The 18,715-nt window shown below is 31.3% G+C and overlaps 2 protein-coding genes across 2 annotated transcripts; one reads left to right on the plus strand and one right to left on the minus strand.

The window, feature by feature from the left end:
- The first annotated feature begins 5,917 nt into the window (after positions 1 to 5,917).
- On the plus strand, positions 5,918 to 6,721 carry LOC127265817 (uncharacterized). The gene is made up of 4 exons (XM_051295826.1): positions 5,918 to 6,004; positions 6,076 to 6,177; positions 6,413 to 6,561; positions 6,636 to 6,721. Exons 1-3 carry the CDS (start codon positions 5,948 to 5,950, stop codon positions 6,554 to 6,556), a joined length of 303 nt encoding a protein of 100 aa, XP_051151783.1. The 5' UTR covers positions 5,918 to 5,947; the 3' UTR covers positions 6,557 to 6,561; positions 6,636 to 6,721.
- A 3,949-nt stretch (positions 6,722 to 10,670) lies between these two features.
- Positions 10,671 to 18,206, minus strand: LOC127266178 (UDP-glycosyltransferase 82A1). Its single transcript, XM_051296343.1, has 3 exons — positions 17,634 to 18,206; positions 11,797 to 12,168; positions 10,671 to 11,327 (listed from the first exon to the last, which is right to left on the minus strand). The coding sequence occupies exons 1-3, from the start codon at positions 18,085 to 18,087 to the stop codon at positions 10,846 to 10,848; spliced, it is 1,308 nt and encodes a 435-aa protein (XP_051152300.1). The 5' UTR covers positions 18,088 to 18,206; the 3' UTR covers positions 10,671 to 10,845.
- Between the last annotated feature and the right edge of the window lie 509 nt (positions 18,207 to 18,715).

The following is an 18,715-nucleotide window of genomic DNA, read 5'->3' on the forward strand; positions in this document are numbered from 1 at the left end:
CAAATACTTCAAAGTATGGGGGTGCTTAGCAAAAGTGGAAGTTCCGCCTCCAAAGCAAGTTTCTATCGGCCCAAAAATAGTAGATTGCATATTTATCGGATACACACTAAACAATAGTGCTCATCGTTTCATAATTCAAAAATCGGAAATCCCTGGGATGACCGAGGGAACTACGATAGAATCAAGGAATGCCACATTCTTTGAAAATAGCTACCCTTGTAAGGAAATGATGTAGTCCAACCCAAAATCCGTAGATGAAGAACTACAGAGCGTAAAAAAGATAAATGGCCAATAGCCTTGATCAAGAGGCTTCAGAGCCTAGGCATAACAAAAGGACAAGGGTCAAGAAAACATTTGGTTTGGATTTTGTTATGTATATGTTAGATAATAATCCCGCAACGGTCAAGGAAGAACTATCTAGTCCTGATATTCCTTTTTGGAAGGAAGCAATAGATAGTGAAATAGAATCAATAATGCATAATAACACTTGGGTGTTAAACTCAAGGCTGATGGGTCTATTGACAAATACAAAGCCAGTCTCATAGTAAAAGGCTATAGAAAAACCAAAGGGTTTGACTTCTTCGACACATATTCACCGGTAACCAGGATAACATCCATTCGAATGCTTCTTCCGATTGCGTCTTTGAACAATCTTGAGATTCACCAAATGGATGTGAAAACTACTTTTCTAAATGGTGAATTAGAAGATGAGATATATATAGAACAACTGGAAGGATATGTCGTTCCTAGCCAACAGAAAAAGGTGTACAAACTGATAAAGTTTTTGTATGGGCTAAAATAAGCACCTTTACAATGGCACTTTAGATTTGATAATGTTATGTTATCAAATGGTTTTAAAATAAATGACTATCATAAGTGTGTCTACATCAAAGAAACACCTTCCGGTTTTATCATAATACGTCTCTATGTAGATGACCTACTGATCATGGCTAAAGAGGTCAATCTGATCAATTAGGTCAAATGCATGTTGAGTTGTAACTTCGACATAAAAGATTTAGGGCTAGCCACGTCATCCTTGGAATGAAGATTCTAAGACAAGACGAAGGTATTGTTCTGACTTAGTCTCACTATGTGGAAAAAATACTAAGAAAGTTCAATGCCTACGAAAATACTCCAGTGAAAACCCCAATGGACCTCAACATACACTTGAGCAAGAATATGGGAGACCCAGTAGCTCAAGAAGACTATGCCAAAATTATTGGAAGCCTAATGTACTTAACAAATTGTACAAGGTCTGACCTGGCTTGCCCTGTAAACAAGCTGAGTCGATACATTAGCAGCCCCAGTCATGAACACTGGAAAGCGCTGGTAAGAGTATTAAGTTATCTTAAATTTACTCTAAATTTTGGCATATACTACGGGAAATATTCACCGTTACTCGAAGGGTACTGCAATGCAAATTGGATATCCGATGCAAAAGACTCACTGTCTACAAGTGGGTATGTATTTACGATTGAAGGAGGAATTGTTTTGTGGAAACCACAAAACAAACGTGCATTGCACAGTCCACAGTGGAATCGGACTTCAACGCCTTGGACAAAGTTGGCAAAGAAGCCGAATGGCTGAGAAACTTCATGGATGATATTCCATACTGGACTAAATCAATACCTCCCGTAATGATTTACTGTGATAGCCAAACTGCAATAGCAAGGGCTAAAAATGAAATTTACAACAGTAAATCCCGACATATCCGATGTTGACATAACACTGTAAGGCATTTGATTACCAGTGGGGTTTTGACTATTGAATATGTAAAATCAATAAACCTAGTGGATCCGCTAACCAAAGGGTTGCAGAGAGATCAAATGTACAAACTGTTAAAGGGAATGGATTTGAAATCCACAAGATAAAGAAAATTACAGTGGTAACCCAACCAAATCACTTGAAAATCTCAAACCCTTGTTCAATGGAAAAACTAAGTTGTGAGAGTCCGGCACAAACACTCAATTACAATTCCTTGAAAAACAATGAGTGTTATAATGTGCAAAAGTGGTGAGGTTGAGTCAATGACTCTTAATGATCCTAAAGGTGTGAGTTAGATACCTTGATATAGAATTACCTATATAAGTGCGAAGTGTGGGCCGCTTCAAACACCACACTTATAAATCCAAAGACGAGATCCATGGCCGAAATAGATCAAAACGTGATAATAAAGTTGAGACTGAGATAGCGACACATCAATATTATTGACTAAGTGCACGCAAAGGTGGAACAGTTCAATGCATCACGTCAACTGGGCCACCAGTACACTCTGTAATATTGACTATGAAAGCTTTAAAGCAAAAAACTACATCTTCTGATGTGTCAATGTCTCATAGGTATTGAGTTGGGCTTCTTTCCTTTATAGAAATTTCCACTCACGTGGGAGAATGTTGGATAATCGGTTATTTTGCAATCGATTATTTTGTGAGTAAAAATGCGACGGGCCGGTGTACCAAATTAATTAGATTAATTTGGAAGAAATAAATAACTATTATTTATTTATTGTATATGATGTTTGATTAATCACTACCCGAAAAGAGGGAAAGGGCACGGATAATAAGGTGCAACGTGGCTCGGAACATATAGTAACCGAAACCCGTGTCAAATTAATAATAAAATAAATTTCGCGCGGAATATCGCGCCTTATTATTTTTAATATAAGAAAATAATTAATATTTTATCATAAATAGCAATCTTCCGTGCGTAAATTTTAATTATTTTCTTTTAAAAACAATGAGGCACGGTTGTTCACGCCTCTCTTTTAAATTATTTTTTAATTAAAAAGAGGCGCGAACCACTGCGCTTCAACTATATTAATTTTAAAATAAAATGCACAATTATAAATTATTTTTTAAAATAAAAAATAAAGGCGCAAACCACCGCGCCTCAACTCTATTAATTTTAGAAATAAATGCAAGAGTTAAATTTAATTTTTCAAATAAAAAAATAGATGCCGTTTTCCGTAAATTATTTTTTAAATTAAAAAATAGACTAAAAAACCACGCCTAAACTATATTAATTTTTTAAATTATTTTATAAAATAAAAAATCGCACGCTATATTAATTTTAAAAATAAAATGGATGATTAAATTAATTTTTAAAATAGAGGCATGATTTTTCGCGCCTCTCTTTTAAATTATTTTTTAATTAAAAAGAGGTGCGAACCACCGCACCTCAACTATATTAATTTTAAAATAAAATGAATGAGAATAAATAAATTTTTAAATAAAAAATAGAGGCTCGAACTACCGCGCCTCAACTATATTAATTTTAGAAATAAATGCATGACTTAAATTAATTTTCAAATAAAAAATAGAGACAGTTTTTGCAAATTATTTTTTAAGCTATATTAATTTTAAAAATAAAATAGATTATTAAATTAATTTTTAAAATAGAGACACGGTTTTTCGTGCCTATATTATAAATTATTTTTTAAAATAATAAACAAACGCTAACAACCGCCCTCAATTATATTTATTTTAAAAATAAAATACGTAAACCAAAATTAATTTTTAAATAAAAAAATAGAGGTACAAATTTTGGCGCCTATCTTATAAATTATTTTTTAAAAATATAAAAAGACGCGAACCACCGCACCTCAACTAAATAAATACAGTCGAACCCTACCCACAACACACTCTCCTGGTCGCTGCCTCCCCCACTTTTTTCTTCCCTGTCTTTTTTATTTCACTGTGTTTCTTCTTCTCCATTACTTTCTCCTCTTCTCCGTTACTTTCTCCACCGGACAGGTAATCTTCTCTGCGTAAATCGAATCCCTACTCTGCTCTGTTCCCTCTCTAGCTGGTGCGCAAAATTTCCCTCTCTGATCGTAAATTTGGATCACGAAGTTCGCATATATTTCTGCAAATATGCTTTGATGTTTATTATTTCTTTTCAAGAATTTGATTTATATTTTGATGTGTACTATTCCATTGAATATGTCTGATTCTTATATTAAGAATATTATGTAACTAATAATGTAGAAATATCATTATTTTGGCATTTTTCAAAGCCCTAATGTGATATGCTAACTTGATTTATTGGCTAGCCATGGCCAACGATAATGCATCGAAAACCTTGTTGTGGTGCCAACAATTTGCGCAGTAGGTACTTGCTTTCCTTGCTCTGAAATTCTAACAGTAATTAATACTAATTATATCTAGCACAAGTATACAATTATAATTTCAGCCATAATCTTTGCAACTGTGCTAGATGTTTGGTTAGCTAATTCCATTAGTGACATTTGGTTTAGGCGTTGTTGCTGCAAAAACTCTCTCTTGGCATTTAGCATCTGAAAGGCTCTTCATGTGGTATTATCAGGTTTGTCCTAGAAGTTCTCATTCTATGTATGTTTTTGTCATTATGTGCAAAACATAGTTAATATCTGCTTATGTTTGAGAACTGAGGACTCAAAATCAAATGTTAAAATATCCGGCCCATCCAATTTGTTAGGTATGCAATCATTCTTATTCAACTTTAATCAACTATTGAAAGTGAGATCACTATTTTTCATGTTCAGAAGTATTCATTATTTTAACTTATCATTTGCCAATTAGATGTCCAAGAGAACACCGAGTTGAGATCCACGCCAACCTCAAGTGTAGCAATGCAAACATTGGGTGTTACACGGCGGGTAATTTTAATACCCTTTAAAATTAAGCATGATTTTGTATTGAATATATCCATTTGTACTGAATATATTAGTAGGAAGATTTTGATGGGTTCTAGACTATATGATGCATAATATATTCTTATGCATGTTCCTTGGAGTTTTATATGATTTTGAGCGCCCCAATATTTCATGCCCTGTTGTATCTTTTATCATAGTCACATTTATGCAGTATGTATAATGATTTTTAGGTATGATTATTACTCATTCTCAATCATCCCCACACTCGGAGAACTAGTAGCAGACGAACGTCCATCGTATCAGTATTTTGTTGAAAGTGTCCGGTGCTTCCTCCACAAGTACAAAGCATACGCATCACATACTTATATATATACAATATATAATCGTGACATCTTGTGATAGCCCTTTTTTTATGCTGGCCATACAAAAATATGACAAAACTTTGTTTACCAAGTTTAAAAAACTGTCGAAGATCAAATAAATTCATTATAAATCATGGCGGACAAAGATCCTGTGAGTGAGATGGATGTTCGGATGTTCTTCCGGGATCATATTTATTATTAAATGTGCACCATTTTTGTTACCACTTCCACTTCCGCTATTTTAGTCTAAAGCATTTGAGTTGTGAAAATTTTATCGTTTCGGAGCTATAAATACTCAGTTTCATTTTAGTTGTGTTTTTAGTGAATGGATAATCAACCTCCACCTTTTCCTATGCCACCCATGGAGATGGCCCCAACGAAAATAATCAAAGATTCAATAGTAATCAACCCGATAACCGTCAGTGGATTACTCCATATAATTTCGAGTAAGTTAATAAAAGTTTTAATTGGTGCTTACTACATATTAATTTATGCTTATATCAAGGTAGTTTTGGATATGCAGTTCTATTGATGAGATTATTTCAATCATCTCAAATATATGGGGGAGAAATTTTACAGGAGATTGGATTTATTTCTCACAAGTTCCGCAATATAAACAATACGAATGGTTTAGGATGTTCCAGGTATGTATATATTTGTTATTAATATTTATTTTCAATTTAAGTATAATCATCTTAAATTAATATTCTTGAAATACATATTATTATCGATGGGACCCTAGCCACGAGTTTCTTATTAGGGACTTATTCATGGAAAAAGGGCAAGCAATGATTAAGAAATCCTTCACGACTGCAAGGAAAAACCGATTTAAGGGATGTCCGAATTGGATCCGAGAAGATAAATGGTTGGAAATATTACGTAATGGGATACTACAAAATATAAAAATATGCAAATACGAAATAAAGAAAATCAAGCAAAAAACCCCGAGGCTATGGCAAATCAATATCGAGGTGGTGCACGGTCCATGGGTAGGGTCAGACGACAAATGGTATGTTTTAACATATAAAGTTATATGTCAAAAAAAAGATATTCAGTATTTTAATATGTAATTTTGTACAGGTAGAGCAATTAGGACATTTACCCACCGAAGTTGAGCTTTATAAAAAATGCTATGATAAAAAGGATGGGATGCTTCCTTCTAAAAAAGCAATTGATCATGAGGTACAAATTTTCATTGATGACATATTGTTTTGTTCTTAGAATTGTATAGCTAGATGTTTTTTTTTAAAAAAAAAAAAAAATTTAGGCAGAGCTTAAAAAATATACGCAAAGATATGGTAACGATGTTCCACCATGTCCCAACCAAGATTTGATTAATGCATTTGAAGGTTTTAACGAGAAAGGTCGTGTGCCCGGTCTTGGTTCAAGAGGTAAAGTTGCCAAGTTGATTTTTCAGGGTTCATGCTCGCAACATGTTCCAAGCCATAATGCCTCAGAATCGGATGCAATGGATGAAGGTTACACCAGGACGAAGAGCAAATACATCAACAATTGCAGCAATAATTTGAACAACGGTTCCAACGACAAGATGAAGAATTGAGACAAGTATGTATTTGTTGCATATAAGAGATTAATAATAATTTTTTATTATTTTGAACTAAAAATATATGATTGGACAGCTTCGTCAAATTATAATGTCGATGTCTCAAGGTGGACAATATAGTCGGATGCTTTCTCAGCCACAAGAAACTTCTCCGTATATTCCACAATTTGACAAGAATTCATTTGATCCGTATCAAATAAGGGATTCTGCTGAAGACATTGAAGAGTACGATAGTGAAGACAATGAGTAAGAGGATAATGAAGTGTAAAACTTCCCATTTAGTTATATCAGCCTATTTTGGTCTATCTAATATTCCTTAAGAATTGTGTATTAGTTTGTTGTAGTGACATGCTTGATTTGTGTTTTTTTCTTTCTAGGCATGGTTGCTGGCTGGCTGGATGAGAGCTCTAAAGTTGAAAGGTTCAAATTTTAATTTGTTCTGGAGTTTCTTAGGATTAAATTTTGTTTGATTTCTACCTTTATCAACTAAATAGTAGCAGTGTTTTAGGTTTGATGTTTTCTTTAGTAACAATGTTTGTAAATCTCTGACAAAGTTTGATATTGTCAGGGGTCATTTGGTGAGATAGTGAAAGCTTTATGGAAGGGAACGCCTGTAGCTGTGAACGTCTGTTACTGAAAAAATAATAAAAAAAAACCTTGATGTTGATCACGGAGTACTTGAGAGGGATGAGTGATATTCACACAAGGAGTGCATATATGTGTAGTCTCTGAATTGTCTTCTCCTGTAGGGTGATTTATATCAACAATTAAAGGGCAAATGAGCACTGAATCCATTAACTGCAATCAATTTAGCAATGGATATTGCTAGGTAAATTGAAGTAGTATTTTCCTCGAAAATTAGTGGACCTTGATATTAATCTCCATTGTGTTTATTATCACTCTAGAAGTGTTGTATGCCACTCTAATTATTGTATTCTTGTTTGGACAAAGGCATGGCGTATCTTCACACAGAGCCAAATGTCATAATAGAGAGGGATCTGATTGGTTGGAATTTCGGTAAAATAGATCTTAAATTGGTTTTCAGACTATTGCAGTTTATCTATCTGTGCCTGACGCACTCCAGTCGAGAGTGTGGGAACTAATTGTTCTATACCAGTGAGATGAAATCACTTTCTATATTCTGTATTTGTCCAGGAATGTTCTTCTTGTCAATGCAAAATGACGACATTCTTATGATGTCTACAAAATGACCGGCGAAACCGGAAGTTGTGAGTAGCTATTCTAATTAAGAAGCCTCTGTGCAGATTTGCATTTGGATTAATCATTAATGATGCTTTCATTTTATCTTGCTTCAATAGATCGTTACATGGCATCTCAAGTCTTTATGCACTGGAAATACGATGAGAAGGTTGATGTATTTTCTTCTTCCATAATACTATATGAGGTAATTTGTATTTTCTAGCAACAACAAATCACAAAATCGATTATCTAAGCATCAGTTAAATGTACTAGTAGCATTGCAGATGCTTTAAGGTGACCCTCCATTGCAGCATTATGATGCATATGAAACAGCCACTTATGCAGCAGAGGGACACAGACTAAGTTTCAAGTCAGTTTTGAATGATGTAACAATTTTAGGTATTCAAGTCAGTTTTGAATCAATGTGAATGAATGCTCTGGGAATTTATCTTTGGTTTTTGTTCAGGTGAGAATACATTTTCTTGAGTATGCATGTGTAAGAGTGGAGGCTTGCTTTTTGTTTGTGCTAGTAAGTTTAGTCTATTGTGTCAGTTCAGCATGTTTGTGTGTATCTGAAAGTTTTCGATTTGTTATCCTGTATTTACGAGATTGTTCTGCATATGTCTAACTCATGGTTTGGTTGTTGCAGATAGCTACATTGCATATGTTGAATCTTGTTCTACAACCAATGGCAATGATTTTGACAAACTTTTTGTGGAGAAGGAAAATGGGTTTCTCTGGGATATTGAACAACCTAAATCAGAAGAACCATTAGTTAGTAATGGGTTCCAAAGAAAAATGCATCAGAAGTTGGGACTCTTGAAAATACTCCCCATGGCTGTTTTGGATGCTTAAGATTTGGAGCAGTGTTTGTCTTGTTGCAAATCACTCCATGGGTGCTGAAAACAGGAAAACGCAAGTTGCTTCACTCTCAGATGTTTTGTATCTTCTTTAGAATTCCTGGTCTGAGGAGCTAAGGAATCTGGTGGACCAATCTCTACTTCCTGTTGTTATCCAATTCTATGTGAGTTCAGCTCTGATTAAGTGGTATTACCAATTCTATGATTTTTTGGTTGTCCAAAGCTATTTGGTGGTTATATGCCTTATAATTTGAAGTTTGCTTATAATCCGTAAATATATTTATTGATGATCAGTAGTTTCTGAAGGCACTACTTTGTGTGGAGCGATTATTGGCACCAAAAATAAAATATAATTTATTTATTATTAATTAAATTTTGCGCCATCATTGGCGTCTATTATTTATTTTTTTAAAAAAAATTAATTAAGATTGGCACCACTTTCGGCGCCTATCATTTATTTTTTTTTAAAAAAAAATAATTATGATTGGCGCCACTTTCGGCGCCTATTATTTATTTTTTAAAATAAATTATTTATGATTGGCACCACTTTTGGCGCCTATAGTGTTATTTACAGTACGGACTGCGGCACCGTCGATATTTGGAAGCACCATTCGGCTGTGGATTCCAACCGTGACAATGACCGCGCCATGTAAGCATAAATGGCACCGACTTGCTGCGGTTTTTTCCGCACCAAATGACTTTTTTGGGGGTAGTGAATATTTTGGCTATTTTGTCTGTCTCGAGACAAACTAAATTGTACAACCTCAAATTAAACTCGGGTATATGGCCTAAGTCGCAGTATTATTTGGATAAAATATTATCCGTTTGATAGATTTATTATAATCTCAAACGGAACGTTTGAAATTAGAATAAATTACAATCGTTTCAAACGAAAGGTTTGAAATTAGAATAAATTACGATCGTTACAAACAGAAAGTTTGTAATTATAATCAATTACGACTGCTTCAAACGGAAGGTTTGAATTTAGAATAAATTATATCGATAATTAAGGTTGTAATTATGAACGTAATTAATCCCCTACTATTTTGACCGAGTGGAGACACCTATATAAATGGTCTCCCCTCTTCATCCTAATATCAATACCAACAACTCTCTCTTCATTCTCTCCTCTCTTCTAAACCTCCCCAGCTCAGTTTCTCTCTCGTTTTTGTTCGTTGGACCTCCAACGATTAGAGGTTCCACTCTCATTAGAGACAGAAACCGTTTTATTTTTAGGTTAGAACGTCAGCTACCGAAGGCACTACTGAGGCGTATCTAATTTTCGGAAAGAAAATCCATCTTCAACTCGGTTTCACGGTAGAGTTTATTCTCGCAATACCCATATATTCCAACAAAGTGGACCGAGAGAATATGCATAAGTTCCCCATGTCAAGGACCTATTCCTTAGTTTCCGCAACATCCGTTAGCTCATTCCAACAACCCGCAGATACAGCTGCCGAATAGCCCAGGGAAAGCGTGCAATTGCACCACCGCCCCAATCTCTTATCAACCCTTATATGATAGAGGGGACAACTTGGCGTATTTATGGCATGACCCTATTACCGGAGGTCATTTTTGGACCACATTATTACAAATTATCTACTTTCCAAAATATTTGGATTTAAAAATATTTTCACATAATATATTTAGTATTGACAGGTATTGACATAATACAGACAAACCAAAATATTTAATTACATATTATTAAGATGATTAGTTTTTTATTTAAATAAAGAATTTTGAATATGTATAAATGTATTTATTTATCGGAAAAAGATATAAAAAGTACATTTGAATTCACTTTTTTTTTTTAAAAAAAAAGTAGACAATAATTTTTAAGTGCGCATTGCTTGTGAGATGACTTTTGAGAAGCCAAACAAACAAACCATTAATTTGTCCCAATCGTTTATTTGATTTTGTTTGAATTTAAACTTTTTATTTAAATTTAATTTAAATAATAAAAAATATGTTTAGTGAAAATCATACGAAATAATAGTAAAAAGATTAACTTGAAATTAAAATCAAGCACAAATGATTGAACAAACATTCTTATATGTAAAAATTAAAAATTACTTGCATTTCACAATAATCCCGTAAGTATGAAACGTAAGTGAATAATGTAGATGTAATCATAGTTTTGATCACCCTTCAAAACTAATTATGGTGCATAAAAAAAAAACAAAAACAAAACCAACCAAAATTTATGAAATGAACATCTATTTGAACTTACATATTAATATCTTCAACAAAGGTAGAAAAATTACTCATCGCCTTGAAGCTCCCATCATTTCCGAATATCTTCTCATTCAACTTCTCGATGCGAGTACTCACTTCGTCATTTTCGACAATCCACTCAATCCCATTTTTTACTTCTTCAAAATCAAATCCTTTTATATGCACTCCGATTTTCCACACATCCACAATATATCGACAGTTTAAAAATTGATCCCCTGCAATAGGATAGCATAACAAAGGTTTCTTACAAAGTATTGCCTCCATGGTCGAATTCCATCCACAATGACAGATATAAAATCCGACGGCCGGGTGCTGAAGCACCTCCGTTTGCGGGGCCCACGAGACAATCTTCCCATGTGTTGCCACTCTAGCAGCATACCCTAGCGGAAGCCCTCGGCGCCATGCATGCCCTAACACCCATACAAATGACAACCCCAATGCTTCGAGCGTTAGGGCTAAGGTTTTTATCTTACCTGTCATATATTACAATATTAGTACTTTTTAAAGTTGTATCTTATTAATAATAGATAAAAGTATTCATCACCCACGTTTGATTTAAAAAGTTTATATCATATTCTTTCATGATTTTGAAACTATATGAAGTTTTCTTATATTTTCGAAAATATTGCACAGAATTTCAAAAGAATATGTAAAAAAAATTTGTATTTTCGAAAATATTACATAAAATTCCATGGGATCCCTTTAAAAGGGAATTATACGCAATATTTTTTAAAATATTAAGGAATTCACTGTAATATTTTTGAACACATAAGAAAAAATTTCATATAGTTTTAAACTCATCATGAAGAACAATGATAAAATCAAGTATGATATGAGATAGACTCAAATAATAATTACTTAATCTAATTGATATAACCAAGTAATACCAACAGACTTACTCTAAAGAATTATAACAAAATATAAAAAATCGTTAAGTATTACCGTCATCAATGGGGCCCACCCAACTTCCAAATGACACGTAAACAACGGAGCCCACATCGTGCTCGTCGAGCCAATCGAGGCAAGTGAAGTCCTCTTCCCAAAATGTGGCATTGGCTACCGTCGCGGGTTGCATGATTATTGGCCCGATTTCTAAAACTTGTTGCATAGGATTAATGTTGGAGGGTGATTCGAGGGGGAACGAGTTGACGAGAATGCATCGCAAGGATTCGGCTCGATGGAGGGTTCTTGTCCAAAATCGAAACCTCCGAATTCGCGAAGAAAGAGAGCCAATGAGCCATGGGAGATCATTTGTAGAGAAGATGGGATCCATGGATGATAACTTTATAGGAGCATTGGGATTTCTTGGTAATCCTACATGAAATAAAACAACATAACTTATTAGGTTGTGTTACTTTGAGATTGTTCGAAATTTTCTATTATTCATTTTTTTCTATAATATCAAATTAAAATTAAATTAAATTATTTATTTTTTTATATTATACTAAAAATAATTTTTTATTCAAAATATCACATTAATATTTATTTATATTACATCATACAACTATTTTATATCCAATAGCATATGGGGTGTGCTTCTTTTCAACTTATTTTTAATTTTCTAGTATTTGAACTCCAGAGGTTTGTTCATTTAATAATTTTTTTTTTTTACCGGACACAATTTTTGGTGAATATTAATAAAAAAATATTGTTATATATACATCAAACAGAATATAAATAATTTATATTTTATTATCGTACAAAAAATTAATAATTTAATACAAATGATTATTTTTTTATATTATTGACAGAATTTTCTAAATCCCATATAAAAAATAACTCAAATTAAAATACTAAACAAACACACTCGGACACAGTTTTTTTCTAAAAAATATATATTTTATTTATTACGAAATATTATACTCATTCCGTTCTAATTCAAAGTACTATTGTAACCATTTTCATCTGTCACATTTTAAAGTATCTATTTCATATTTTTAGAAAAAAATAACCATACACTAATACTAAAATATATTTATCTTCTACTTAAATTACAACAAATATCATTACATGTACAGTTATTTTATACATAAATTCAAATGACAAAAATATTAAAAATTCTTATACATTTCTGTTCACTAATAAAATATTTTTTAATTTAATACAAAACTCCAAATTTGAACAGGAGGGAGTATCAAATAGTATTATTTAAATAAAAAATATAAACCTCTAAATTCATTTTAAACTAAAAAGAAATTATTATTATTATTATTATCATTATTCAACATAATAAAAGACGGCACTTATTTAAAGTTTTTTTATCCATAGTTATATTTTTCTAACAAATATTTTTAATACATTTTTCAATTAATATTATAGAAAATACAAATACAAATATAAATATAAATAGGCTCATACAATATATTTTAACATACTATTTTAAATTAGGATAAACTGTTTTTTTTAATCTCATAACTGGACTCTTATCATTTTAGTCCCGTAAGTGGAGCCTGTCGCAAACTAATTTCACAAGTAAAGATTTTTCGTTGTTTTGGTCCTCCGGCGCCGGAAACGCCCGCGTGGCTCGCAGGAGGTGACGTGTCCGCTAGGTGTCCCGCTAGGTTAGCGACACCTAGCGGACATGTGGATTTTTTATTTCATTTTTTAATTTTTTTTATAACTTATTTTTAATTTATTTTTAATTTTATTTGTTTTTTTTTTTATTTGGTCCAATTAAAAAAAAATTAAAAAAATAAATAAATCCACGTGTCTGCCAGGTGTCGCTGACCTGGCGGGACACCTGGCGGACACGTCACCTCCGGCGAGCTACGCGGGCGTCTCCGGCGCCGGAGGACTAAAACAACAAAAAAAATTTACTTATGGGACTAGTTTGCGACATGCTCCACTTACGGGACTAAAATGATAAAAGGGTCCAATTACAGGATTAAAAAAATAGTTTACCCTTTAAATTATGTATATATCTTCTTCATAATTAACATAAATATATATATATATATATTTATATATACACACAAAGGTTTTGTTTACCAAGTCCAATATTGAAAATTGTGAACCCTAAAACATAATAATAAATAATATAAAATATTTATTACAAAATTAAAAAATTTAAAGAAAAATTCAAATACCGATTACAAAAGTAAAAAAATAAATTTAAAATAATATATTTTATATTTTTGATATAATTCTCATATCACATTTAAATAATAATTCATCTAAGCGAACAGGGCATTAAAATAAAAGTATAAACACATCCCAACTTTTATAATGATTTTTAGTTTTAAGTTTTTTATACGAATTTGTTTGTTTTATGTTTTGGATTGAATTTTTTTTTAGAAAGTATAAAAAGTTAATACTTCCCCCGTCTATAACAAAGTATCTATTTTTCCATTTTAGTCTGTCCCATAATAAAGTATCTATTTTTTTTAGTAACTGTACTTTTATCTAACATTACAAATACCCTTACAACTTACAATATATTACACAAATGTCATTACCTTTATATCACACGTACTAACAAGATTATTTTAGTCATTTCTACTTCATTCTTACTATATCCCAATATAATACTAATATTTCTAAAATTACATGCAAAAAAACAAATAGATACTTCTTTTTGGAACGGAGAGAGTAATATACTATAAAATAATATTTTATTTTGAATTTCTTTTTTAATTTTTTTAAAAATATAAATATTATATATATTAAAAATCGTATAAAAAATAATTTAAAAAACAAATTATTAGTTACTTCTAAATATCTTAAAATTAAATATAAATATATATAATAGTCTAAAAATGAAAGTATATAAAACAAATTAATTTATCTACATTATAGTAATCGGACACACGTGGCCAATTAAAGTGCCACACACGAATTAAATTTAAGTTGACCAACGCAATTATAATAATTAATCTCTTCGATTGTTTGTTTGGGGATTGGATTTTCACTTTTCATTTCATTTTTTTCTCTAAAAAATATCAAATTAAATACCTATTTTTTATTTTTTATATTATATTAAAAATCAATTTTACATTCAAAATATCACATCAGTACTTATTTATATCACATCATACAACTATTCAAATTTAAAATTTTTACTATTCAAATCCTAACTCAAAATTCAAAACCCCCGAACAAACACAATTAACTATTAACTATCTACGCCATCCTACAGATCAATTTATAAAAATAATATATTTTCACCCAAAAACAATAAAAACCGGTGATAGATACCCAATATATATAGGCAAAATTGTAAATAATTTTATTATTGTTACGAAACTCAACGTAAATTCTCAATTTATTTTAAAAATTGCATGATATTCTTTTATGTTTTTAAAAATATTGTATAAAATTTCTATGTGATTTCAAAATTCAGTGTAAATCTTTACTTTATTTTAAAAATTGCATTACGTTCTCTTATATTTTAAACAATATTACATAAAATTCCTCTGTCATACAAAAAATACAGATTAAAGATCATATTCTCATCACACAAGGAATATTTCATGGATGTGTAGTTTCATACAACGTTTTTTAAAGTATAAATATCTTTTTTTAAAGTATCAATTTTTAAAGTACGGGGAGATTTTACGCTAAATTTTGAAATCACAAGGAAGTTATGAACAATTTTATTATATATATATAATATTTTATGTTTTCTTTTATAATAAATTAATATTGAATACAATATATTATTTTTTATATTACTAACTTTTTATATTTTATATAAAAATAAATAAATTCAAACTAAAATTTTTTATAGGGTAAAATATTTTTTAGTCCGGTATATGACATATTTATCGTTTTAGGACTTTAAATAAATTATGTTTGAAAATAATCCTGCAAGTAAAGTTTTACGTTAAAACTGGTCATCCGGTGTTGGACTTGCTACGCTTGTCCGCCGTTGCTGGCATGACGTTGACGCGACTGACATGTCATCGCTACGTAAATGTCACGTCAGCGACGCGTGGAAAATTTTTAGAGTAAATTGTTCTTTTAGTCCTGTATCTGAATGTTTGAAAATAGTCTCGTAAGTAAAAATTTTTCGCTAGTCCTCCGGTGCCGGACTCGCCACGCTGGCCCGTCGTTGCTGATGTGGTGCTAACGCGGCTGACATGTCATCGCCACGTAGATGCCATGTAAGCGACACGTGAATTTTATTTTTATTTTACAAAATGTCTTGGTAAACTATTCTTTTAGTCTAATATATGACCTCCTTTATCATTTTCAAAACTTTAAATGGTGTTTGAAAATAGTCTTATAAGTAAAAATTTTTTGCTAAAATGGTCCTCCAATGTAGCATCTACGTGCGGTGATATGTCAACTAAGTCAGCAGCGGCGGGCCGGCATGGCGAATCCGGCATCGAAGGACTATTTTAATGAAATTTTTTTACTTACATAACTGCTTTAAGATATGAAACTAAAAAAAAGTAATTTACCCAAATTTTTTAAATTTTATTTAAAAAATTTTAATTTATTTTTTTTATAAAAAATTTAAAAATTTTCAAAAAAAAATTGAAAATTAAAGATTTAAAAAAAATTAAAAAAATAAAAATCTACGTGCCCATTAGGTGTCTGGCGGACACGTATCCTCCGGTGAGCTACATGGATGCCATGTAAGTATTTCCGGTTCCGGAAGACTAAAATTGCAAAAAATTTTACTTATAAAATTAATTTGTGATAAATTTCAATTACACGATTAAAATGATAAAATAATCTAATTAATAAACTAAAAAATTAGTTTATAATTGATCGAAGAATATTAAATTTTTAAGTTTCCATATAAAATAATGTATATTATTATTTCTTACAAAAATACAATTATATTAAAAAAACGCAAAAAATCACTAGCTGCACATATTTTTAATATTACTATGAGATTTTTTTATTTATTTATAACAAAAAGTAGATGAAAATAATAAAAGAAAAGGCTTAGGTGCTATTTGGTTCAATGACGTTTACGATGAGATTGAGATTTTGCAGTAAATTTTATATGTGATAGGATTTATTATATTTAGCTTTAGAATTCTATCATGTGTTTGGTTTAAAAATTTTGATTTTTGATATTTTAAATGACGTAATTATCCTTTCACTAATTTTATTTATTGTGCTAAATTAAACTTTACATCCATTTATTTTTTCCGTAAATTTTATTTTTTATTAGTGTATTATAATAAAAAAAAAATTAATAAGATTTTCGATTAATAATAAAATATATAATATATATTCATACAAAATATATATTGTAATATATCATCTATACACTAAAAAATACTGTAATTTAATTATTTTTTATACTATCGACATTCTTTTTTATATTTAATATAAAAAAAAATAATTGAAACTAAAAATACAAAATTAATACACCATTAAAATAAATTTAAATTATTAATTGATATTTTAAATTATTAATTTATTTAAATTATCATTGGTAAAAGAATTAAATATATATAACATTTTTATAAATAAATATATGATTTGTAATAGTATGCTTAAATATAATATTATATTTTATAAAATTAAGAAAATATAATTTAAATGTAAATATATATATTTATATATATTTAATATTAAAAGGGAAAAGAAATATATTTTTTTTATAGGAGGATATAATAGTAAAATGAAAAATAATGACTGTTACTGAAAAATCTTATATTTGCAGAATTTTAAAATCTCGTACACTTAAAATTTCGTTATCAATTTTATAACTAAATATAAATTTATTAGGAATTTAAAATCCAAATTTCATATAATCCAACAAAATGCACTAACTAACAGCTCCTAAGAGAAAATACAACAAAATAAATAGTACTAACCGTTTTCAGAGATAAGTCCTGTTTGGATGAGTTGCGGAACGGCGGCGATAAGGCGGTAAGTGGCGTGCATTGCCGGCCAGAACCCCGCCGCCGGGACGCCGCAGCGGCGAGCGACGTCGATTGACCACGACGCCAGCAAATCCGCCACCAGACACGCAATTTGGCCGTCCTCCTCGGCGCGGATGATCGATTCGAGCGCCGGCGGCATGTTTTCCTCCATGGCGCGCTCGACGGCAAAGAAATCCCTAGGCGCGTCTTCGGGGAGGCCGTCGGAGATAGGTAGGCAGATAATTCCGGCGTCGATTCGCGGCGAGATGCGGCGTTGGATGAATTCCGGAACGACGATTACCGGCCGGAATGAGAGATTGGAGAGGACGGCGGCGAGCTTGAGGATCGGAGTCACGTGACCTTGCGCTGGGTAAGGTACTAAGATTATCTTTTTCCTTTTAATCATGATCGCGATTGATTAATCTCTGTTCTAATAGAAATATTTAATATACACGACTCTGCGGCGGCAGTAGTGGTGGAGAGATGGAATTGGGGGAAGTTGTGTTGAAGGTATGTATTAAATGGGGACGGGAATATATATATATATATATACATATTTACACGTGTTAATTTTTTTAATGCATTTATTTATTATTATATGACTATTTTATGTAAAGGGGGGTGTTTGTTTCTAGTAGCTGCTTTCACACTAATCTCTATACATTAAGTGTTGTTTACTCGTTTGATATTTTCTTATATTTGATGTGAAATGTTGAAGTACTTTATTCACTGCCAAATTAAGATTCGGATTCAAAATGGCTAAAAATGGTCATTTTTTGTTATAAAAAGTTATTTGTAATGATATTGAATTGATTTTTTATCAGTGTATATACTCGAGTTACAAAAAATCTCTGTACCGATAATTTTCATAACAAAATGTGAACGATCAACGCACTTATAAATCACGTAAAAAAATTTTATTGTAATGGTTTTTGAGAGGCTGTTGTTATTGTAAAATATGAACAGATCAAAAATTTTATTAACGAAATCGAGTAAAAATATTGAACTAGTATTTTGGTTTCTGTAGGCTCAGC

Source organism: Andrographis paniculata, unplaced genomic scaffold, assembly GCF_009805555.1.
Source record: "Andrographis paniculata isolate CXL003 unplaced genomic scaffold, ASM980555v1 Contig74END, whole genome shotgun sequence".
Lineage (NCBI taxonomy): Eukaryota > Viridiplantae > Streptophyta > Magnoliopsida > Lamiales > Acanthaceae > Andrographis > Andrographis paniculata.

What these genes read in the sequence shown, in the direction of transcription:
- LOC127265817 (XM_051295826.1), top strand. Translation starts at nt 5,948, where the DNA reads ATGGCAAATCAATATCGAGGTGGTGCACGGTCCATGGGTAGGGTCAGA. An exon ending in GTAGGGTCAGACGACAAATG is followed by an intron (nt 6,005 to 6,075) that starts GTATGTTTTAAC and finishes AATTTTGTACAG; the next exon opens with GTAGAGCAATTAGGACATTT. An exon ending in AAAAAGCAATTGATCATGAG is followed by an intron (nt 6,178 to 6,412) that starts GTACAAATTTTC and finishes TTGATTTTTCAG; the next exon opens with GGTTCATGCTCGCAACATGT.
- LOC127266178 (XM_051296343.1), bottom strand. Translation starts at nt 18,087, where the DNA reads ATGATTAAAAGGAAAAAGATAATCTTAGTACCTTACCCAGCGCAAGGT. An exon ending in AGGACTTATCTCTGAAAACG is followed by an intron (nt 12,169 to 17,633) that starts GTTAGTACTATT and finishes TATTTCATGTAG; the next exon opens with GATTACCAAGAAATCCCAAT. An exon ending in GGTGGGCCCCATTGATGACG is followed by an intron (nt 11,328 to 11,796) that starts GTAATACTTAAC and finishes AATATATGACAG; the next exon opens with GTAAGATAAAAACCTTAGCC.